Genomic DNA, 22,002 nt, shown 5'->3' with positions numbered 1-22,002 from the left:
TAAGTCTCTTTGGCAAAAAGCAAGCCGATTGCGCCGGTGTGACCGACGACTCGAGAGGGTTAAAGAGGCACTTCAGCACTGGAAAGATGAATGAATTTAAACTGTCTTTTATGTAGTAGAAATGTGAAATTATTTTAGAATTTGGTGCCTTCCAGACTGAGAAAAGACAGAAATGTATTTTTGTCTCATGTGGATGAAAGACAACAACTCCCAGAATGCACTTGCTTCGCTGCCCTACAAGGCCACTCCCAAAGCCAGGGCCACTGTGGTACCGCCCCCAACGTCGTTTTGATATTCATAGTAATAAAATAATTTTGTTCAGTTAGAGAATAGACACTACAATTAAAAACTGTCTTTTCAATAAAGTGTGAGTGAGCCAAACGAAAGTCACGGCAGAAACGCAGCAGGAGTCAGATTTCATTCGTCACGAGAGAAGAGCTGAGCAGAGCTGAGGTAAGTGCGGCATCATTCACGACGCTTGTCCAGTCTGGCGCGTTATCAGATCGCATATGGAAGCGTAACTTTCATAGGAATTAATTGAAAAGTTGAAACACTCACTTTGCTCCGTACCACTCCGTTATGAATGCCCGAGCCGAGCGGCAGCAGCCGTGTGCATTTACATTCTGTGAGTGAGATCCCCTCCCTGTGGGCGGGTTGAAAACATGCGAAACTAGCTCCTGTAGTCTCTAGCCTCTGGTCATAAATCCTCAGATGACGCAAAATGACGATATTTGCTTTATCGGAGGATTTTTTCCAGAAATAAAATGCATAATTATCTCGTCCCAGGGGGATATGAGGGGGGAAAGTACCATAATTCGAATATACTACCGGGTTTCTACTGATACAAAGCTTAATGCTAAATCACTGAAGTAACCCTTTAAATAAGAAGCAAATATATTAAAAACATTGATTAAAATTAAGATACAATTTATACAAAACGAAATTCACTTTAAAGAAAGGCTTCATACAAAACAAAACTTAATGAAGTCAAAATAATTTCTGACAAACTCCATGTCTTCTGATATATTGCCCATCAAATGATGCATCCTTTATTATTTGTGCTGTTCACTTTTCACAATCAATAAACACTTCATAATCTGTCCAAAACAGGCCAAATAAATCTTGTCTAAACAGTCTTGCGTCTATTACATTGTATGTTGCAGCAGGATTCATATTTAAACATTTAAACGTCGTTTTACGTTTAAAATTCACAGAGGCTTACAAAATAAACTTAACCTACCTTACAATCAGCGGCTGAATCCATTGCTCTTAGAAATGAACAGCTTTTGTGCTGAAGTATAGCACTACACTTGATGTGTTTGTTTGAGTTGATGTGTGGGCGTCGACTCAGGATCGCCTCAGTATTTGAATCTCAATAGAATGCACGCTCCGTGGGCGTGGTCTCATTAGCGGATAATGAGACTCTCGCAAATGACTGACATCTCTCTGTTTTCAAACAGATTACATAAACACAGAATATTTGTTTTCGATTTGATTTACATTATTTAAAACCTGACATTTCAACGTTTCTTTAGACATATGTCTCATGTTTGTGAGACAAGTATTCATTAAGCTAGAGTTCCTTTTCTGAAGAGAAAAGAACAGAGAGGCTGCAGATCACGCATCAAGTTTGTTTTCTTTATTTTGCAAAAAGCACAACAATTAGGTTTTTTTTGTGTGACTGTACTCAAAAAAAAAAAACTTAACAGATTATAATGCTGTGTAACACTTGCCTGAATGATAAAAAAAAGAACATAGTTATTTGAGTCTCTTTGGCACTGATAAGAAAAAAAAGCTTTTATATTGTTGTCTTTTACTGTATATGATCATTCATAATCAGAGAGTAGAACTGAAAATTACATTCAATACAAGATAATTCATTAAATCATTTCAAAATGCACCTGCAGACTATTTTTCTAGTCATGTATTTTGTCTTTGAGTATTTCTTAGAAATTCTGTGTAAAAATCTTGTCTTGTCTCGTTCTCGTGAACCCAACCTCGTGTCTCGTGAGATAAGTGTCTCGTCACACCTTTATTAAGTATTATATTCAATTTGGAGAATCGTCATAGTAAATCATGAGTAGACGGGTATGGAAGAGCTGTAATATCAGTATGAACACAATTTTAAGGGAAAGAAACCATGACGTGATATATAATTCAGAACTGATGAACTAATAGAGCAGCTAAATTTAGAAGAGTTGTTTGTCACCCATTGACTGTCCTTTGGCTCTCCTCTGTGCCTATTGCAGAAACCCATATGTGCTGTTGAGACAGATGAAGTCTGACTTTTATAGAAATGCTTTGACCTTGTAAATGGGAAGCGTGAACGGTCCAACAGCCATCGATCATCAACTCTTTGTGTGCTCAATAGTCCTGTAGCACCTTCAGGACATCCTTTTTAATGGATTAATTATCCTGTGCAATCCAAAGTGAGAGCAGGTTTTAGAAAAGGAGTTATCAGTTCAAGAGCTTTATTTTAATCTGGTGAGAAGTGTGCAGGAGAAGAAGCCCCTTTACTGCCATCTATTTCTCACGCGATTAAAATGCTGCATGAAAGATGTTGTGAAGAAGCGTTTGGGGAAGAGCTCATATCTGCGCTACTATATCATCCACATGTTTGAGTCTGGAGCAAAGTTTTATTACATACACAAATATACCAGTTTATGAATCCACTTCTTCAAAGGTAGTATCTTCTGTGGAACATAAAAGGAAATGTTTTGGAGACTCTTACATTGACTACAGCCTTTCATGCTCCAATAAATACAAAGAAGCTTAATAAAAAAAAGGGTCAAGCCAAAAATGGCAAAATATTTAGTAGTCTTTTAATGGTTTTAACCATTTTAATAAAAAATCACTTGCAAATTAGCAATTAGTAATTCCACAAATACTATAGATAGAGTAACTTAAAATAGCCTTCCCTAACTTGCAGACAGCTTTTTACAGGAAGATGAGTCAGTGTTGTTCCACTCAATCTTAGTGGCTTCAAACAGTTCATGAGTAGTTGAAAAATGTCTTTCAGTTTGTTTGAGGTTAATGTGAGACCAAATATTCACTATAGTGTTCAAATCTGGACTCTGACCAGGCCTAAAACATGAGCCTGTTGGACTTATTCTCAAGCCACTTCTTGGTTGTCTTTGCAATTTGGGCAGGAGCATTGTCTTGCTGAAAAATAACATCTGATCATTCCTTTTTAGATAAAAATTTTTTATTTGTGGGAAGCTAGCCATCCTCCAATAGTCTCCGGTACTCCAAAGGATTAAATGACTTTTCACAGTGAAATAGCTCACCAATACCAGCAGCTAAAAAGGCTCCCCACACAATGACACCTCTTCCTCCATGCTTCACTGTGGGAGAGATGCATGTATTATTATATTTTTCAGCAGATTTTTGAAGACACCACTCTGTAGCATCACCATGCAACTCCTATTTCAATATTATTTCATCCCTCCTTACGCAACTTCCCATATTCTGCCAATGTTCTGATGTTTTTTTTTTTTTCTTTGACAGCAATGGCTTTTTAAGTAGTGCATTTACTTAAATTTAGCTAAGTTCCTGACCAATAATTTGTGGTTAAGACAATTAAAAGCTTAGTAGGGATGCACTGGGACCACTTTTTCCTGATACTGATACTTACATTTTTGGTACTCGCCAATAACGATACCTGTATTTTCACTGCATATTTAGGTTTTATTAGGTTAAGAAATCAAAATGATATAAATTGTATTTGTTGATTTAATTTGAGCAAATATTTATTTATTTCCGTTTCTTTTCATGCTTAATTGTGCCTGTTAAAATGTATTGTACAAGCTTCTGTTACTTTCACTGTTCATTCTATTGCTCTACCATGTATCTTTAATTTAATAGCACAGCACATATTTAGAGCTGCTTTAGCAGGGCTCAATGCTAAGGATTTTTTCTACAGGCTTGGTTGGGTTAGTGGTTCAAATGTTTAAAATATCACAAATTCTCTATTACAATTTTGAGAGTAGAAAAAAAACTACCAGTCTAATTAATGTATTTTTAAAACATTATTAAAGACAAAAACAGTCAGTAATACGTTTGCAAGCGTTTTGGTGCACTGAAAATGATCTAATGTCCGTTTTTCTTTCTCTGTCATTTTATCTGACCAACAACACAAAGCGATAGTTGTTTAAATATGAGTAAGGTTCACCACGCAGTCATATTATAATTATTAAATTATCTTGCATCCTCCACATAGTATTTTATACTATGATACAGGGAGTGCAGAATTATTAGGCACGTTGATTTTCTGATCATATTTTTTTTCCAGGCACATTTGACCAATTCCAAACCACAGTAATCCTAATAACTACTATTGATTTAGTATTTAATAATGTATAAGTGATATATAATTGTTCATGAAGGCTGGAAATGAAAATCACCTTATATTCAGGTGTGCAGAATTATTAGGCATGTTTTCTTTTACAGATAAATTGAGCCAAAAAAGAGATTTAACTCAGACTGAAAAGTCAAAAAGTATTAAATGCCCATGAGAAGGATGCAATACTAATGCAATACTAGACATTGCAGTTAAGGCATAACCATTGGACAGTGAAATGCTCGTTGGGTCAGCAGGATCTGACAAAAACAGGTGGTGAAGAAAAGACACCTGTTAACTGCAAAAGAATTAAGAATTAAGGTGAAGAACCATCAGGAACCCTTTAGTCTCCAGCGCCACCATTTTCCAAAGCTGCAACCTACCTGGAGTCTCCAGAAGTGCAAGGTGTCAGGATCTTAGAGACTTCAGTTAGGTAAAGAATCCTAAAAAATGACCCCCACTAAATAAGAATCATAAGCTGAAGTGTTGTAAAATACATGAAGAAGGTTTTTTTTATAGGCTTTATGGACAGATAGGTTGAGAGTGACTCTTGAAGGACCAGCACCACATCCTCTAGTACCACTGTTTGAAGAATTCATCTTCCAGAATCTGGCAGTACGTTTTGGGAGTTCATTTTTAGTCCATCTCTGCAAAACGGACTTCAGGATGGACTAAAATGAACTCCCAAAACGTACCCCTCAGATTGGGGTGGTCCTGATAAAAAAAATTACATATATATATAATTATTATTATTTTTTTGCTTATGTGTGTGTATATACTGTATACGGTCCATATGAAGACTGCTTTTTGTGAAGAACAGACTGGAATGTATTATTAGTCTTCCATGTCGATGCAGTTCTCGTATTTAATTTTACAAATGTGAAAGAGATTTGAGAGCTACAACAGAGACTCAGTGAAAAACAATCTAATTTCAGTTCGTTCCTCATTCAAAAAACATCATGTAACTCATGTCATCATGGAACAGAAGACTTGGAATAGTTGTGTGACTGACTTATTTAATGAATTTTTTATTTTTTTCATTCCATAGATTCTCAATTTGTGTTATTTATTTATTTATTTTGTTGTTGTTTTTTCATCATGATGTTTTTTTCTGAATAACGTTCAAGCTTAGAATTAATTAACAGTTAAAACTCTCCATTATCATCCTCACATCACAGCGATGACATCCTAAAGCATGAGGAAGTTTAGTATCATGTCACATCTTTGAAGAAAGTTCTGTCCTAATTATCTGGTGCATATGTGATCCATGGGGCCAATTGGCTTGTGTGTTGTGCTGCGTGCTACTGCTTTGTTTTTATTTGATCAGTGCATGATGATGGCTCCTCCTGTGCCCCTCGTGCTCATATAATACTAAACCACAGCAGGAGGATGGTGTGACATCGGGGCAAAGCCTGACTGACCATGCAATCTGGTGGATCTGATCTGAGCCACAAATTAATTGGAACATTACATGAATACAGGATTTCAGTGTCACATAACTGAATGGGCCATTCTACAGAATTGGTGCAAACTGCTGTCCCACAACCAAAAAACACATTTAAAAAGCATTTTATTATTCAAATCTTAGATGTTAACCAAAATCCTTCTTGGTTAACAATAATATTTAAAATATTTGTAAGCTTAAAATATATAAAATCATAATTTATTGGTTACTTTCAATTGGGAGGTGGCTGTCCCGAACCCTAACACCTTAATTTCAACTTATGAAAATTATATTGAAATATTTTTTTTTTCCTTTTTTTAATAATTTTTTTTTAATAAAAATAAATATATATATTTTTTTGTAAATCATGAAACATTATGTAAAAAAATGTGCCAAACACCCTTTTTTAAACTTTTTTTTGGGTATTATTCCATAAAATTTTGTTTTTATATGACGCCCTCATAAGATTCCATAATAGAATTTTGGATAATAATGGAATATCGCGAGTGGGCGTGCCTGGCGCCGGTGGCAACCCAAAGTGTTCATATACGCTTGGGCGGGCGTCTGATTGCGCATTGACAAGTCAAAAGCGTGTGGTTTGACAGCAAAACGCTGTTCTCGACGCGCGATTTACCACAAAAACGTGCGTTCTTATAAGGTGCGCGTGATTTGCTTTTTAAAAAACTGACGCACGTTTTTGACCCCAGATCGCACGTCCTCGACGCGTGATTTGCTATTTAAAAAACCAACGCGCGTTCTTGACCCCAGAGCGCACGTCCTCGACGCGTGATTTGCTATTTAAAAAACCGACGCGTGTTTTTGACCCCAGAGCGCACATTAAGAACGCGCGCTTATATGGTAAATCACGCGTCAAGGACGCGCGCTATGAGTCGGACAAAACGCACGTTATTAACGTGTAGGCTAAACAGGTCAACCAATCAGGCAGTGCAAACTTGTGTTTGAAGTATCCAAACAGACTAAAGAACGTGCTCTTTCCTTGGTGTTCTCAAAATTGCATGCTTACTTTTAGGGCACACCTCTTATAAAGTAAAGTTTTTTATTTTTAGTTTTTCTATTTACCACGCCTATGAAACTATAAACTGCCAGTATATTTGGCGGCATGAGTGGATTCTAGAATCATTCAACTAATTCGTTCTAACCGACTGTTCAAAAATGGTGAATTATTCGAGAACGAAACCTATACTTTGTTTGAATCTATTTTTGTTGGAAAAACAGAGCAAAACTGTTAAAAATGACAACTTGTTGTTTATTGAACTGTTGTATAAAATTAATATTGCATTTTGCAATTGTGGTGATATGGGCTACTCTGGAAAATAGCACTCTTGCTCGTATGATATTGCTTAACTCATAATTTCCTCTTTAATTACTTTCAAACAAATGTTTATTTTTATGTTTGTTATTAGCCTATTAATAACTAGCCTATTTGTTATTGGGAGGGGGGGGCGACAAAATTGTTGCTGCATACCCCTCTGGCACTGGGTAGTTGAGCTCTTTTTATTTTCATATATCTCTTTACATAAATACTATTTTCAATTTTTTTTTTAAATAACTTTGTTATTTTACTAACAGTGTTTTGTATGTGAATGCTGTTTCACGTGAATATTACCACAGGAGTGAAGCACAAAGCTTTGTTTAACCTAGAAAGGAAATAATGGTCAAATAGCACTTTTTCATTCTGTTTTGCGATCTGGACCTGGTCACTCGATTTTCCGTGAATTTTAACAATAGGCCTAGTCCATTTTATCCCAATGGACATTAACATCTCGTTTCTTTTCCCAAATCTTCACTCACGTCGCACCCATGTTCGCAGGGGATTATAAACGTTTCTTCCTTTCGTTTGCTTAGTATAAATAAGTCTATTATAACTATTCACATCCTTTACTGTGGTAAAGTATAAAAAACACTGTAGGACGAATACCTTTTTACTTCAAATTTTATTTAACACAGTTTGTTCTTGTTAAACTTGGTAAGGCGCATCAAGTTTGGTTTATTTGAATAGCGCATTTCTCACACACACACACCGGTGATTTTAGTTTTGTTTTCTCTGGCAGTGAATAATCAAAGATTTCCTAAATGTCTTGATCCTGTGGAAGATAAAATCCGCTCTTCAGAGCTTTTACAACACGACTGCAACATCAGGAGAAAACATGAAGATGAAGATATTCGAAAAGGTGTCTATTTAGCTTGTCCCACATTCCTCTCAAAGCGCAGAGCGTTATATGATGCATCTTTGCGGGGAAATAGTATGAATCAAATATTTTTCTAATATTTAATTTTCTTATATTCTTGAGGTTACCATTATTTACTGAAAATCGTTTAAATGTTTTATAGGCTGTAGTGTGTCGTTTCACTGATGGAAGTGCTAAAATAAACACGCATGCTTATGGATGTTCAGCCGAACAATTCTCGGCCTGAGTCCAACTGGAGCCCGTGTAATTTTTTTTTATTTTATTTTTTTATCCTCCCTATTACACATTGTTGTAGCCATTAAAATTGTTCAGTTTTGTTTTTAATGTCAAAGTAGTTATATTTTGTTTCGTTTCTTTAAGTTAATTTAGAAAAAAGTGTGGAGCATTTTTTTTGTTTGTTAAATTAAAGTTTTTATTTTTTAAACTGACGACCAAGCGGTCAGCATCTGACAGTGACTTAACCCAACACTTTAGCCTCTCAAATCAACACTTGTCTTGCCTATAATAAAATCCATAGATATAAAACACTTCAAGCATCACAATGTTAGTTTAAACGTTTAGCCTACTATCACCATCACCACCACGGTAAAAAGGCATTTTTGATCAGTTGAGGTAGGCTGGTCGTAGGCTCTCGAAAACGAAACGGGCTACACAATCTAAAAAAAACAACAACAAAAAACATGCAGGTTGTCTTACCTTACACCTCTCCACAAAATTTATATAAATCCGATCTTCAATTCCTGCGCTATATATGCACATTTAACGGAGTTCACGTCAACGAAAGCAACAGATATGATCTGCATTTTATTCATCAGCTCATTTCAAGATCAAAGACCGCAATATGAGAGAGCGATCTAAGCACTGGTGAAATCATTTAGTCTCATTAGTTTTAATGAAGATGATTGTGTTTTTGAGCATCTGAGACTTACTTCACTTGTGGCAGTTTGCGTGATGGCTTGCTACTCATTTGCGGCGATGTGTGTTGCAGTAGCACCATCATACAGTATCTGGCTACAATATGTCATATATAGCCTATTACACACTCTCACACGTTTATTTTTTAACAATTTTCCAGGAGTAAAATTTACATATGTGGTTTAATCAACCAGATGCATTTACACTTGTCCAGTTTCGCCTGAAATGTTGAATGAAAAATAGTTTATTGTGTTTGACTAAAAATACAACAAATCTCCTAAAATACACTTGAAATATTGTAAACATTTTAATTATTGATTTGCCTGTAAAAACGTTTTAATAAAATAGCAAAAAATATATTTACAAGGAAGATGTAAACAAAATCTTAATAGGTCAATATAAGCCTTCTTATTCAATTATTTGTTGCATACATACAAAATTTGTGGAAAATATATATTTTTTCAAGATTCTTCCAACTCTGACTTTGAACCAATTCTGTAGAATGGCCCATATAATTAGATTTATTTTGTTTAATATTATTTTATTTTATTTTAAATTGTATTTCTAATTTAATTTTATCCCAGAGTTCCACTCTTATTGCTAGTGTGTTGTTTATAATAATAATAAATATAATAATATAATAATAATAACAACAGTAGTATATATCCTGATATGTAGATCTGTGAGAGTTGCAGAGTACAGAATTAATTGGTTTTAGGCTATTTTGAAATGTGCAGTATGTTTTCATATCTGTCAATCTCCTAAGATTAGACCTCATTATATGCAAAGAAGTATTTGCATTTAATTATGTAGATGATTATTGTAATATTATTGTGGTGATACAAGGGGTTGCACCACCATTTGATGCTTTAACGTGTGTGTGCGCTCATGAGTGATCTTGTATATATATATATATATATATATATATATAGATATATGTGTGTGGTTCCTGAAAATAAAGCCTTTGTGTTCAGCAAGCATATTATAAGACATAAGCATGCTTGGTTTTGCTGATGTGTTCAGTTCCTCTATCCTCAATGCTGTACTGCAAATAACTCCTTTTTTTTTACTGAGCATGTAAGCATTGTCGATAGTCTTGGTATCTTTAGGCAATAAGGAGCTGTAATGACCGTATGCTGTGATGGAGGTTAAGGAGTAGACCCAGAATCAAGTGTTTAGACACCGGGCTGCTGTGATTTTTGTTAGTGAAGTGTGTGACCGCTGCATTATCAGCAGGTCTCTGTTCTATGATAAACGCGTCTCACAGGCATTTAAATCATTCTCAGCTGTCACTGATCTCATGTGCCATCTGCCTGAGCCACACCCCACCGCCACCAACCACCCTTCAGCAAGCAAGACGTGTGTTTGGCTTATTGTCCCCCTATAATGAGCTTTGAGCACATATTAGCATGACTGCATAAATAAATGTTTTCCTTGAGTAAATAACATGAATATTAAATGATGCTTTGGGCTACAAGGAGCAGGACATACAGACATGAAGAATAATTATGTTTGTTAATTAATGCTTGTGTGTTTCACAACTGATCTGATACGCCAGAGTGATCTCTGCATCTACTCTGAAATTAAAGCTGTATGCTTGCCTTTGTAAGCTAACAGCCACATCCTCAGATTTAATATGCAACAATCCCCCAGCAATCTGCATAATAGTATCTTCCACGATTGAGGATGAATTATAGTGACTGTTGTGGGAGCTCATTTCATTGAGCTCAACAATATAATTTGTTTACCAATGCGAGATGATGACCACTTCACTAATGAACCCTTTGAATAGGTTACATTTGATGGCCACATCATTATCATTAACCATTTAAGGAGGAGTTATTGTTACTAACTTGAAGCACACCTGCTGCAGGTGATCAGACAACTAGTACTCTATTTACATTTATGTATTTAGCAGATTTTTTTATCCAAAGCGGCTTACAAAAGAGGAACAGAAGCAACTTGTCAAAGAGCCAACCATTTCTGTAATATACAATGCAAGGTTTATTTGTGCACAAAGGTACCTCACGCAACTGATTTCGGACAGATTTCTGAGTTTAATGTTTAATGATTTACAACAAAATAGAGCGAGCTTTGGTGAGAACTATACAAATATTCAATTACTACAGTAGTAATTGCTCACTAGAAATTACATCAGAAGTGGAAAGTAATTTACAGACAAACTGACCAGCAACTGAATAGAACACAGAATTGTGGTAAACCAAAGGTAGCGAAGGATACATTTATACTGCCTTCAGAAATCGATCAGATGAAGGTAGCAGGAGACAGGAAGTGAAGCTAACATTGGATTCGGATGTGCCTTGATGCCTTCCTACCTTGGAATGCATCATCCGAAGGCAGCATTTAAAGTTTTTGGGTGTAGCCAAAGTCTCAGCAGTTTGGACATCATGGATTCTGACGTTAATGCGTAATACCAGGAAGATCCAAAGTGGTGATTGGCTGCAGGGCTCCAGTAGGGGCTGGACGAACTAGCTGATGAGAGCGGATTCTGCACCATGCATACACCTATATGGCCAAAAGTTTTGGGATGCCTGCCTTTACATGCACATGAACTGTAATGACATACCATTCGTAATCCATATGATTTAATATGGAGTTGGCCCACCATTTGCAGCTATAACAGCTTCAACTCTTCTGGGAGTGCTTTCCACAAGGTTTAGGATTGTGTTTATGAGAATTTTTGACCATTCTCTAGAAGCACATTTGTGAGGTCAGGCCTCCGCTGTAATTCACTCCAAAGGTGTTCTATCGTGTTGAGGTCAGGACTCTGTGCAGGCCAGTCAAGTTCCTGCACACCAAACTCGCTTATCCATGTCTCTATGGACCTTGCTTTGTGCACTGGTGTGCAGTCATGTTGGAACAGGAAGGGGCTCTCTGCAATCTGTTCCCACAAAGTTGGGAGCATGAAATTGTCCAAAATATCTTGGTATGCTGAAGCATTAAGTGTTCCTTTCACTGGAACTAAGGGGCCAAGCCCAACCCCTGAAAAACAACCCCATACCGTAATCCCCTCTCCACCAAACTTTACACTTGGCACAATGCAGTCAGGCAAGTAGCTCTCTCCTGGCAACCGCCAAACCCAGACTCGTCCATCGGATTTCAGTATGCACTGACCTCGCTCTGTGATTTTACATGGCCTACCCCTTCGTGGCTGATTTTCTGTTGTTCCCAATTGCTTCCACTTTGTTATAATACCACTAACAGTTGACAGTGAGGAAATTTCAAGAATGGACTTATTGCATAGGTGGCAACCTATCACGGTACCAAGCTTGAATTCACTGAGCTCCTGAGAGCGACACTGATACATGAACGCAATGACACAATGGATTATTCTGATACACAGAAGACAATGATGGCAAAAAAAAGTAACTATGCCTTTATTCTTTACGTTAAACTGACGTGTGTTGTTACGTAGTGCTCATAAATGTAGTGAAATATTATTCAATCTTTTAAATGTTCTTCCGTGTTTCTCCCTCGTTTGCTGTCATAGGATTACATTTTCAAAACACATCAAGGTGCCCTCAACTCCGCTAATATTTTAATATTCATGTGTCTGTATAATGAGTGTGTTGCAGGTCTGTGTTTTATTGGTTGTTGTCTCCCCTCTTCCACCTCTTCTACACTCCCACTTTTCCATAGCTTTACATGCCCATTTCTAGAGACTTTTTCAGCTCTGAGGTGTGGACAACCTGGCTAAAACTTTAAAGTCCCTGTAAAGTCAAAACTAAACATGTGTTCTGAGTTCCTCACACCACAGATAAATGTGTTATTAACCACCTAGCCAAATTTGAATCATAAAAAAATCCGGGAAGTACATAAAATAGCTTATCAAAAACCTGAAAAAATTAGCAGCATTCTCTGCTCTCAAACGCTGGGGGTGTGTCCGCTGTCGGCGCCGAAACCACGCCCACTCGCGGGAAAGCGGCAGTAGCACACAAGACAACACTCACTGATCACGAGCGTCTATGATCACGACGCACCAGATGTCGGCGGGACGGGAGGATGAAGGACTGGGCGGGGGATAGTCGGTTCTGCAGCGGATTATCAGTGAATCCCAGTTGTCTCCGGTGAAAGTTTGTAAAACGATCCGGTGTAAAGTCACTGCAGAGGTAGGTGTCGGTGATGATCCTCAGCTCTCCATCAAGGTTGCTGTTCACAAAATTAATCCACTTCTTCATCGTTTTTGTTTTGTAAGCTGTTATGTAAGTTGTTGACTATAGTAACTAACAGTACTAACAGTAACTCGCGATCGAACTGATGCGAATGTGCTCTAGTTATGATCGTGTTAGGGGAGGAGCCAGGCTCGGTGGCTCCAGTGCGTCATCGAGCCACCGTTTTAGCCCCACCCAGAAAATCCTGAACACAGCAACGGTGAAAAACTGTTTAACGGTCTAACTTCTGAATTCAGTACTTCATAGTTCACAGTCTTTGTAATGTGTTTCAGCAATACATTTCTAACATTTATAATGTGTTTAGAAACAAATCTCAGAATTGCCTTTACAGGGACTTTAAAGACCTCTTTCCCTTCCCTTTCCCTTCCTTTCCCTTTTGTAGTCATTTGTAGGTGTCCGATGACGTTTGGTTTGACTGGCCCCATTATGGAGCGTTTTTTATCGAGCTTCACGTCTGTGTCGATCATGTGACACACGTGTTGTTCTTTTTTGTGAGGTTCTTCACATGCCCCAGTGCAAGTGGGCCCAATACTGTATATCTTCACTGCTAATCAGTCACTATTCTTTAAACTAATTAATTATTTCAATTCTGATTCTGTAATGTAGAAGCCCATGCAGAGATGCACAAGAGAACCAGATGAGAATCATCAGTTGGGGGATGGGGGTTCACCACCACAATGAAGTTTAATTGTGATAATAAGCCATAACCAATGGTTCCTCTCATTTCTGTTGTTTTTGTATGTGTGTGTGTGTGTGTGTGTGTGTGTGTGTGTGTGTGTGTGTGTGTGTGTGTGTGTGTGTGTGTGTGTGTGTGTGTGTGTGTGTGTGTGTGTGTGTGTGTGTGTGTGTGTGTGTGTGTGTGTGTGTGTGTGTGTGTGTGTGTGTGTGTGTGTGTGTGTGTGTGTGTGTGTGTGTGTGTGTGTGTATAATAATCACTTGTTTCATAATAATCACACATTATCACATTCATTTGGAACACTGTATACACATGTCATATGGGGAGTAAGGAAGATCTTTCTTTGTCTGGAAAAGGCCATGAAAAAAACTGATATTTTGCAAAACCTGAATAGAGATCATCGAGCTGTCAAAAGATTTTTGAGTACTTGACAACACAGAAGAATTTGTTCAGATAAAGGCTTATGGAAAGTTTGTCAGACAAATTAATGCTATTAAAGTGGCAGCTATAAAAAAAGATCCTGTTGAGTAGCAAACGAGTATTTGAAGCTGCTGGTGTGTCTGGAATCCCAAGAACCTCTCGATGCAGGATTTCCCAGAGTCTGGCATTTGTGCATAAAGCTGCATTTCGGCCACCCCTAAACAAAGCTCACAAAGAGAAACGTTTTCAGTGGACTCAGAATTACATGACTAGTTTTCAAACAGTTTTATTTACTGGCAAGTGCATGCTAAACTGGATATTCCAGGTGAATGGAGTTGTGGATGGTTGGTAAATGGCCACACTGTTCCAACAAGTCAGTAGGGAGGTGGTGGAGTGATGATTTGAGCTGGAATATTGGGAAGTGAGATGGTAGGTCCCTTTAGGGTCCTTGAAGGTGTCAAAATGAGGGTTAGAGTTAATATATGTGGAGTTCCAATCATACTCTACCATAGTATAAAAAAATGAATCATGCCTTCCAAACTTAAAATAATTTTGGTAACACTTTACAATAAGGTTTCATTAGTAAAAGGATTAGTTCACTTCAAAATGAAAATTTCCTGATATTTTACTCACCCCCATCTCATCCAAGATGTTTGGGTCTTTCTTTCTTCAGTCGAAAAGAAAATAAGGATTCCAGGATTTTTCTCTCCACCATTGACTTCCATTGCAACCAAAATGTTGAAGGTCCAAATCAATGCAGTTTCAAAGCGATTCGAAGGGCTTCAGAGGCTCTGCGCGATCCCAGACGAAGAATAGGGTCTTATCTAGTGAAACGATCGGTCATTTAATTTTTAAAAAAAAAATTAATATACTTTTTAACCTAAATTGCTCATCTTGCGCTGCTCTGTGCTCCCCAGTGATTGTGCAATCACGTCGAAAACATCACACTAGACGTAGGCAGAAGTACCACCCCAAGCAAACGTACGAGTACTAATACAAACGGCCTTTATCAAAAAAACACTCCATCTTCAACTTTAAAATCATCCGACATCGTTTTTTTAACTTTTTTTGCTACAGGGCGTTTGTATTAGTCTTCACACAAGCGCTTTGTAAACATGGGGCGGTACTTCCACTTACGTCTAGTGTTACGTTTTCGATGTGATTGCGCAATCACTGGCGAACACAGAGCAGCGCAAGATGAGCAATTTAGGTTCAAATGAATATTAATTTTAATTTTTTTATTTTTTAAATGACAGATCGTTTCGCTTGATAAGACCCTATTCCTCGTCTGGGATCGCGCAGAGCCTCTGAAGCCCTTCGATGCTGCATTGTTTTGGACCTTCAACATTTTGGTTGCAATGGAAGTCAATGGTGGAGAGAAAAATCCTGGAATGTTTTCCTCAAAAAAAATATTTTCTTTTCGACTGAAGAAAGAAAGACATGAACATCTTGGATGAGATGGGGGTAAAATATCAGGAAATTTTCATTTTGAAGTGAACTAATCCTTTAATGTATTAACTAACATAACTAACAATGAACAAAACAAAAGTATTTATTAATCTTAATAGTGTTAGTTAATAAAAATATAGTTGTTCAGTGTTTGTTTGGTTAATTCATAGTGCATTAACTAATGTTAAGAAACACACATTTTTATTTTAATAATGTATTAGTAAATGTTGAAATTAACATTATAGATCTATTAGATTAGATTAGTTATATTAATAAATGCTGTAAAAGACTTGTACATTCATAATTCTTGTTAACTAAAGTAGTTAACTAATGTTAACCAATGAATCCTTATTGTAAAGTGTTACCATCATTTTTATCCCATGCTGCAAAAAACACAATTGACCCTTTGATTGCTATGGCCATGAAAAGAGAAAAAAACATGGTGTAGCCACCATCATCCCCTGACCATAATCGTATTGAGAACCGGTGGAACATCCTTAAAAGGAAGCTTGTATATTAATATAGGTTTGATTCTGAGAAAGCATGGAGTATCCTTCCATTTTTATGCGGATCTACCTGCCGATTAAAAAGAAAGGTAACACTTTACAATAAGGTTCATTAGTTAACTGCATTCGTTAACATTAACTAATAATGAACTGCACTTATAAAGCATTTATTTATCTATGTTAATGTTAATTTCAACATTTAATAATACATTATTAAAATCTTGTTAACATTAGTTAATGCTCTGTGAACTTACATGAACAAACCATGAACAGCTGTATTTTTATTAACTAACGTTAACAAAGATTAACTAATTCTGAACAGAGGTGTTGTTCATGGTTAGTTCATGTTAACTAATGCATTAACTAATGTTAACTAATACAACCTTATTGTACAGTGTTACCAAAAGGACAACCCTTCTGCATTATAATCTTAGCTCAATGAGGGAAAACTTTGGTTAGCAAGGAACTTTTTAACTCTAAACGATTCCAAGGTTATAGTTCTTGGTTCATCCAACAAATTTGATTTTAATAATACCGCTCTAGGAAATTTGGCTGTTTTTTATTCTAATTGTGTACAGATCCTTGGTGTTTTTCTAGACAGTTGGTTAAAATTAGACAACATGTGTCCTCTTTTTGAGTTCATTATAATCCATTTAATGTTTTCAAACCAAATTGTTGCACAAGATATTTTGTTAATCATACAGATTGTTTAGGAAAAACAAATAAGGAAAAAATGGCATGTGCATAATAATTTGGAGGACAGTCTATATACAGTATAATGCATTTAAGATCATGATTGGATAAACCACGTTAAAATGATTTACACTACCATTCCGAACTGTTTTCTATCATAATATATTTAAAAATATAATTTATTCCTGTGATGGAAAGCTGAATTTTCTGCATCAATACTCAGTGTCACATGATCCTTCAGAAATCATTCCACTATGCTGTTTTGCTGCTCAAAAAACATTTCTTATTGTTATCAATGTTAAAAACAGTTGTGCTGCTTCATGTTTTTGTGGATACTGAAGCGGCAGTGGATTTCAGAATCCGCACCCTTCAATACCGTGATAAATTTTGTTAGGATTCTTTTGATAAATAGAAAGATCAACAAAACAAACATTTATTTGAAATATAAATAATTTGTAACATTATACTGTAAATGTCTTTGCCACTTTTGATCAATTTAATACATCCTTGCTGAGTATTCTATTCATAAAAAATTACGTTACACTTACTGTAAAATAAAACACTTACTGACCCCTAACTTTTGAATGGTAGCGGATGCACACATGTGCACATAAGTTGTACAATGTATGTGTGTGTGTGTGTGTGTGTGTGTGTGTGTGTGTGTGTGTGTGTGTGTGTGTGTGTGTGTGTGTGTGTGTGTGTGTGTGTGTGTGTGTGTGTGTGTGTGTGTGTGTGTGTGTGTGTGTGTGTGTGTGTTAAAGTTGTTTGAGATGTGTTTTAAGAGGTTGTAAAATGGTCTAATAACTGCAAAGCACAGCTGATGAGATGTGTTGTTGAGGTGGGTAGGCACTAGGCAGGGCTTTTATGTGGATTTACAGGTCACATTATCTGATAGTCTTTTGCTCATGATCTGTGACAAAACGTCCGACTGTCACTCTGAGTCTGACTTTCAAATGTCTTTCTGTGTGCATTCTTCTCTTAAGGGTAATGTGCCCGGTTACCCTCTGGGTTCCAGATACTTAAACCAAAAGTTAAATGGTTCCCACTCAGCTGTTAAAAACTGCATATCGAATGGTTTATGAAAGGAAGACGATGTTTATAGGGAATACAAGGACTTTGCATAGATTTGTTTTGTTGTTGTTGTTTTCTTCTGAAATGTGTTTGATGCGGCTTCAGCACTGTGAATGTTTCACTGAACACGGACAAATGATCTCGTGTTTACCACTGCAAACACTTTCATCAGCTCCTATAGCAGGTCTGCAGTGAAAAATTAGCTGTCTAACCCGGAGCAGCTGTGGTGACGCGGTTAGATTGTGTTACTCTAAACCTCTGATGTGAGAGACACACTACAGACATCTCATCTGAACACAAACATATTAGTGCCACATTTGTTGTGTATGTGTTGTTTAATGGGTAGTTTAGTTTTGCTGGTGTTATGTTATAGAGTCTATAAACACTAATGGAAATCAAAGCTTTCTCTCTCTTGCTTTTTTCCATCACATTATGTTTGTTTTGTAGCTCACCTCCCTTTTTCCGTCCAACAGGAAATGGCCAAAATCCTTAACCACTCGCGAGTCTACGCCTTCCTCCATGTGCCTGTCCAATCAGCATCTGACAGCGTCCTGATGGACATGAAGAGAGAGTACTGCTGTGCCGACTTCAGACAGGTCATGGACTTCCTCAAGGAGAAGTGAGTACCTACAGTAACCGTCTAATGATCACTGTGCTTCTTCATGATGGACGTTTGACTGGCGCTTCCGATCATATGTGTATTGAAAACCAGACAGAGAACTGCTTTTTATTCTTTTAATGCTCCTTTACTCAGACTTACGTTTGTCATCCATGTGTTGAATGCTGGGTAATGGTGTATGAAGTGAGCACTACACTCAATAGTATGGATTAGATCTTGACATTTCGCAAATGCCATTTTTTATGAGTTTGATAAGCTCTTCATTACTGTTTATGATTATTGTGTTTGAGTGCATTTGTTGGAGAGCAAATCAATAAGTCTGAAACACTGCAACATGGGTACGTATGGAGGAAATGATAGAGGTCAGTCAGATGTTGATGTGTGTAGTTTTGAGCAAGAAAACACCCTTCATCCTTCTGATGAAATCATAGTAACGAGCAGACAAATGTGCACCTCTGTATGGAAGGAGGATATCCATCGTCATAGCGACCACTGGGTGGGACTATCCCTGTCCTGGTTGTTTGTTTGTATAAGTGTGTGTTTATTTGTTTAGCTGTACTTGACAAATGTCCTCATTAATATAGTTAAATATATGATAACCAACTTGTGATGGCATTTTGCGTTCGTTTGGCGCTCGGTGCTCCATTTAATCCATGTTGTTCGATTTTATTCAAATTGAGGATTTTGACACTTTTTACGGTAATGCCGTCATAAAATATGACGACAGACATATAAAGCTTCATTCTAAAACCTCAATAGAAGCTTCAAATGTAAATATGACACAACAAAAATGACATTCGGTGCAGTCTAGTACGAACGGTCAGAATGAACCGCTATGGTCATTCTAGTAGTTATAGAATTCCAGTAGTTGTAGCAGTGTTTCCCACACATAGGCTGATTTGAGGCGGTGCGCCACAGAATCAACACCGGCCGCCACATATTGCGTGTCGTTATTCTTTTTTTTTTTAACCCTATTTAAAACACGCAGAGTATTCGTTCATCTCGCGCTCTCAAACCTCAAACGCCAAACCTGCTTTTGTTATGAAGCAATGTCTAAGCTTTTACATTTTTTTTTAAGTTTTGATACGGAATTCAAACAATAAATAGCGTTTTGGCGCTAATGTGGCATAACAGTTAACGCCAGAGGCGACATGCTCTCATCTCCCGGCGGCGCGCACGGTCACGTGGTTCACGGAGCTCTCTGTACTTCTAGCGCTGGGTCAATACATTTGAATGGATAGACGACAGTTTCACTATACAGGTGTTTGCAGCAAGTTTTGGTAAACAGTACAGCAGAGTGTGCATTGCTTATTACGTCAACCACATTTACAGTATAATTTTATAATGGAGAGTGATGGAGATGCAACATTAATGTTAATGTTCTTCTTGTATTTAGCCCTCAGGTATTCCTCACTTATTGGTTACATTTGTACTCATTGGTGGTCAAGTGTGACCATACACCTTAACTATTTTTCAATTAAATAAATGTTCCATATTTTAGTTTAATAATATTTATTGAATATTTTGAGGAGATCTTTTGGTACTAAATAGGCCTACAATTTGTGCAATAATTATGGTCCATTAGTGACCATTTAATGAATTAAATAAAAAGAAATACTTCTAATATATTTTTTCTTATTTATATTACAATTAGTGTAGTAATTAATGTTAAACTGGAGAAATCCAATGCAAATTAGAGTTATTATGTGTCTGGAAAAATAATTAATTTCATTTGAAATGCCATGGTTTACCCACTATAGATGTCTGTATGGCTCTTTAATCAATATACATGTATCTAGTCTAGTTGCTCAAAAAAAGGATTGCAGATCATAACTGCTTACTTATTTTTAGGTTTTGCATTTGAATACATTTAGACATGATCAAACACCAGATTTCTTTAAATGTGAAATTTTAAAACATTAATAACTTGCATCCTAATATTTTTAATGATACTTATACAAGCCCTCACAAGTGAATATTAATGAATGTGAGCAAATATCATTTAAAATAGTTTGAAATAGTACTAAAAAGGCAAACTTATTTTTCCTTATATGTACAGTAGGCTATATACATATGAATTGATACTGAATCAAGATCGAAATAAATCAATATTTGTGCCAATTACCAACCCCAAATACCCCACCCTAATCCCCGCCCAGCCCGCCCGCCCGCCCACCACAAATTGGTTTCTAATCTGTGGGAAACACTGTGTAGTGTTAACATTGTGTCATACATTGGGCATTGAAACATTACTAGCATTAGGGTCAAAATTTCAGTAGTGCTGTAGCTTGATGTTTCCCTCCTAGAGGACACTGGGTAAAGCTGAATGTGTGTTCTGGTTCATTCATGCCCTTCATTCTTTTTTTAAGAGCCTTGAGCAGTCAAGGGCCAGTCATCTGTAGGCAGCCCCAGAAGAGGCCTAGCTATGGTTATTCTCTTTTACACAGCGGCCGACTGACCCTTATACCTCAGACACATAGAGATTTACTAGCAGCATGGAGGTCGAACTCCTGTTCCCTTATCAAGTGGCTCAGACGACTCGACATGTAATTTCTGCTCACGGCAGAACTTTTGACAAGTTACGCTGAAAAACCACAGCCTTTAATGTCAGAGACTGGGGACAGCCGTGGTGGATTTGGGAGCATAGAGGCAAACATTCCCACATGACACAGATGTAGTTTGGTTACGGGGTGAGAAAAGGAGGGATAAGAAAATTAAAATGATTCAATCCTATGTTCAGCCTGCTAAAGAATAATTTGCTTTACTATGCCAACCAGTTTGCTGGACATGAGATGAGGCCTCATCATATGGATGGCACTGGTTCCTGCTTAAGACTCTTGCAAACTTCTCATTTTGCACCCAGGTTGCCAACAAACCCCATTTATTGCTTCCTCTGAACTTCCCAAGAGTCATTATAATACAATTTTCACAATCTGAAGTCATCAGCCCTGGCATCCTGTCAGTCTGTCTGAGAGGTGTTTAAGCCTCAGTGAGTAGGACTCCTAAAAGCCAGAGCTATTACAATCACCTTCTCTCATGCTAAATTAAAGTGATTCAAACTCCATTCTGGAGAACAGGGCTAATGACACTAGCGTTTGATGAATGCAGCGATAATGTGCAATAAGTGGACTCACCCGGTGTGGAACGAGCTCAAGATGAGTCTGCTTCTCCAATAATATCATGGAGAAGTCATTAAAGGTGTTTCTGAGCAGAGCTATTGCTTCTCTATGTACAGTATTTGTGAACCCTACCACCAGCACCCATGATTCCAGACCTCTCGTGCAGTGCTTGATCATAATAGCTACACTGTAAAAAAAAAAAAATTATTATTATCCTAATTTTACAAAAAATACATATTTTTTACAGTCCTTTTCTTTTCTTTTACATTTTACTCAAGACTGTAAAGTTACAAACAATATCTGTAAAATAAAAATGCTGTCCACTTTCAAACAACTTCTGTCCTGATT

At 37.0% G+C, this 22,002-nt stretch overlaps 1 protein-coding gene across 2 annotated transcripts in view; it reads left to right on the top strand.

Annotated features, from left to right (window-relative positions):
• Positions 1-22,002, top strand: part of cdkal1 (CDK5 regulatory subunit associated protein 1-like 1) — a 491,565-nt gene that overhangs the window by 333,869 nt on the left and 135,694 nt on the right. For both annotated transcript variants that reach the window (XM_079836708.1, XM_079836709.1), the window contains exon 10: positions 18,390-18,535. In XM_079836708.1, coding sequence (XP_079692834.1) covers positions 18,390-18,535 — 146 coding nt within the window. The remainder of the gene's footprint in view (positions 1-18,389; positions 18,536-22,002) is intronic.

The sequence above is a fragment of the Gobio gobio genome (genome assembly GCF_949357685.1).
Source record: "Gobio gobio genome assembly, chromosome: 15".
Lineage (NCBI taxonomy): Eukaryota > Metazoa > Chordata > Actinopteri > Cypriniformes > Gobionidae > Gobio > Gobio gobio.
Note: the sequence above shows the minus strand (reverse complement) of the source record. Positions and strands in the feature narration are given on the sequence as shown.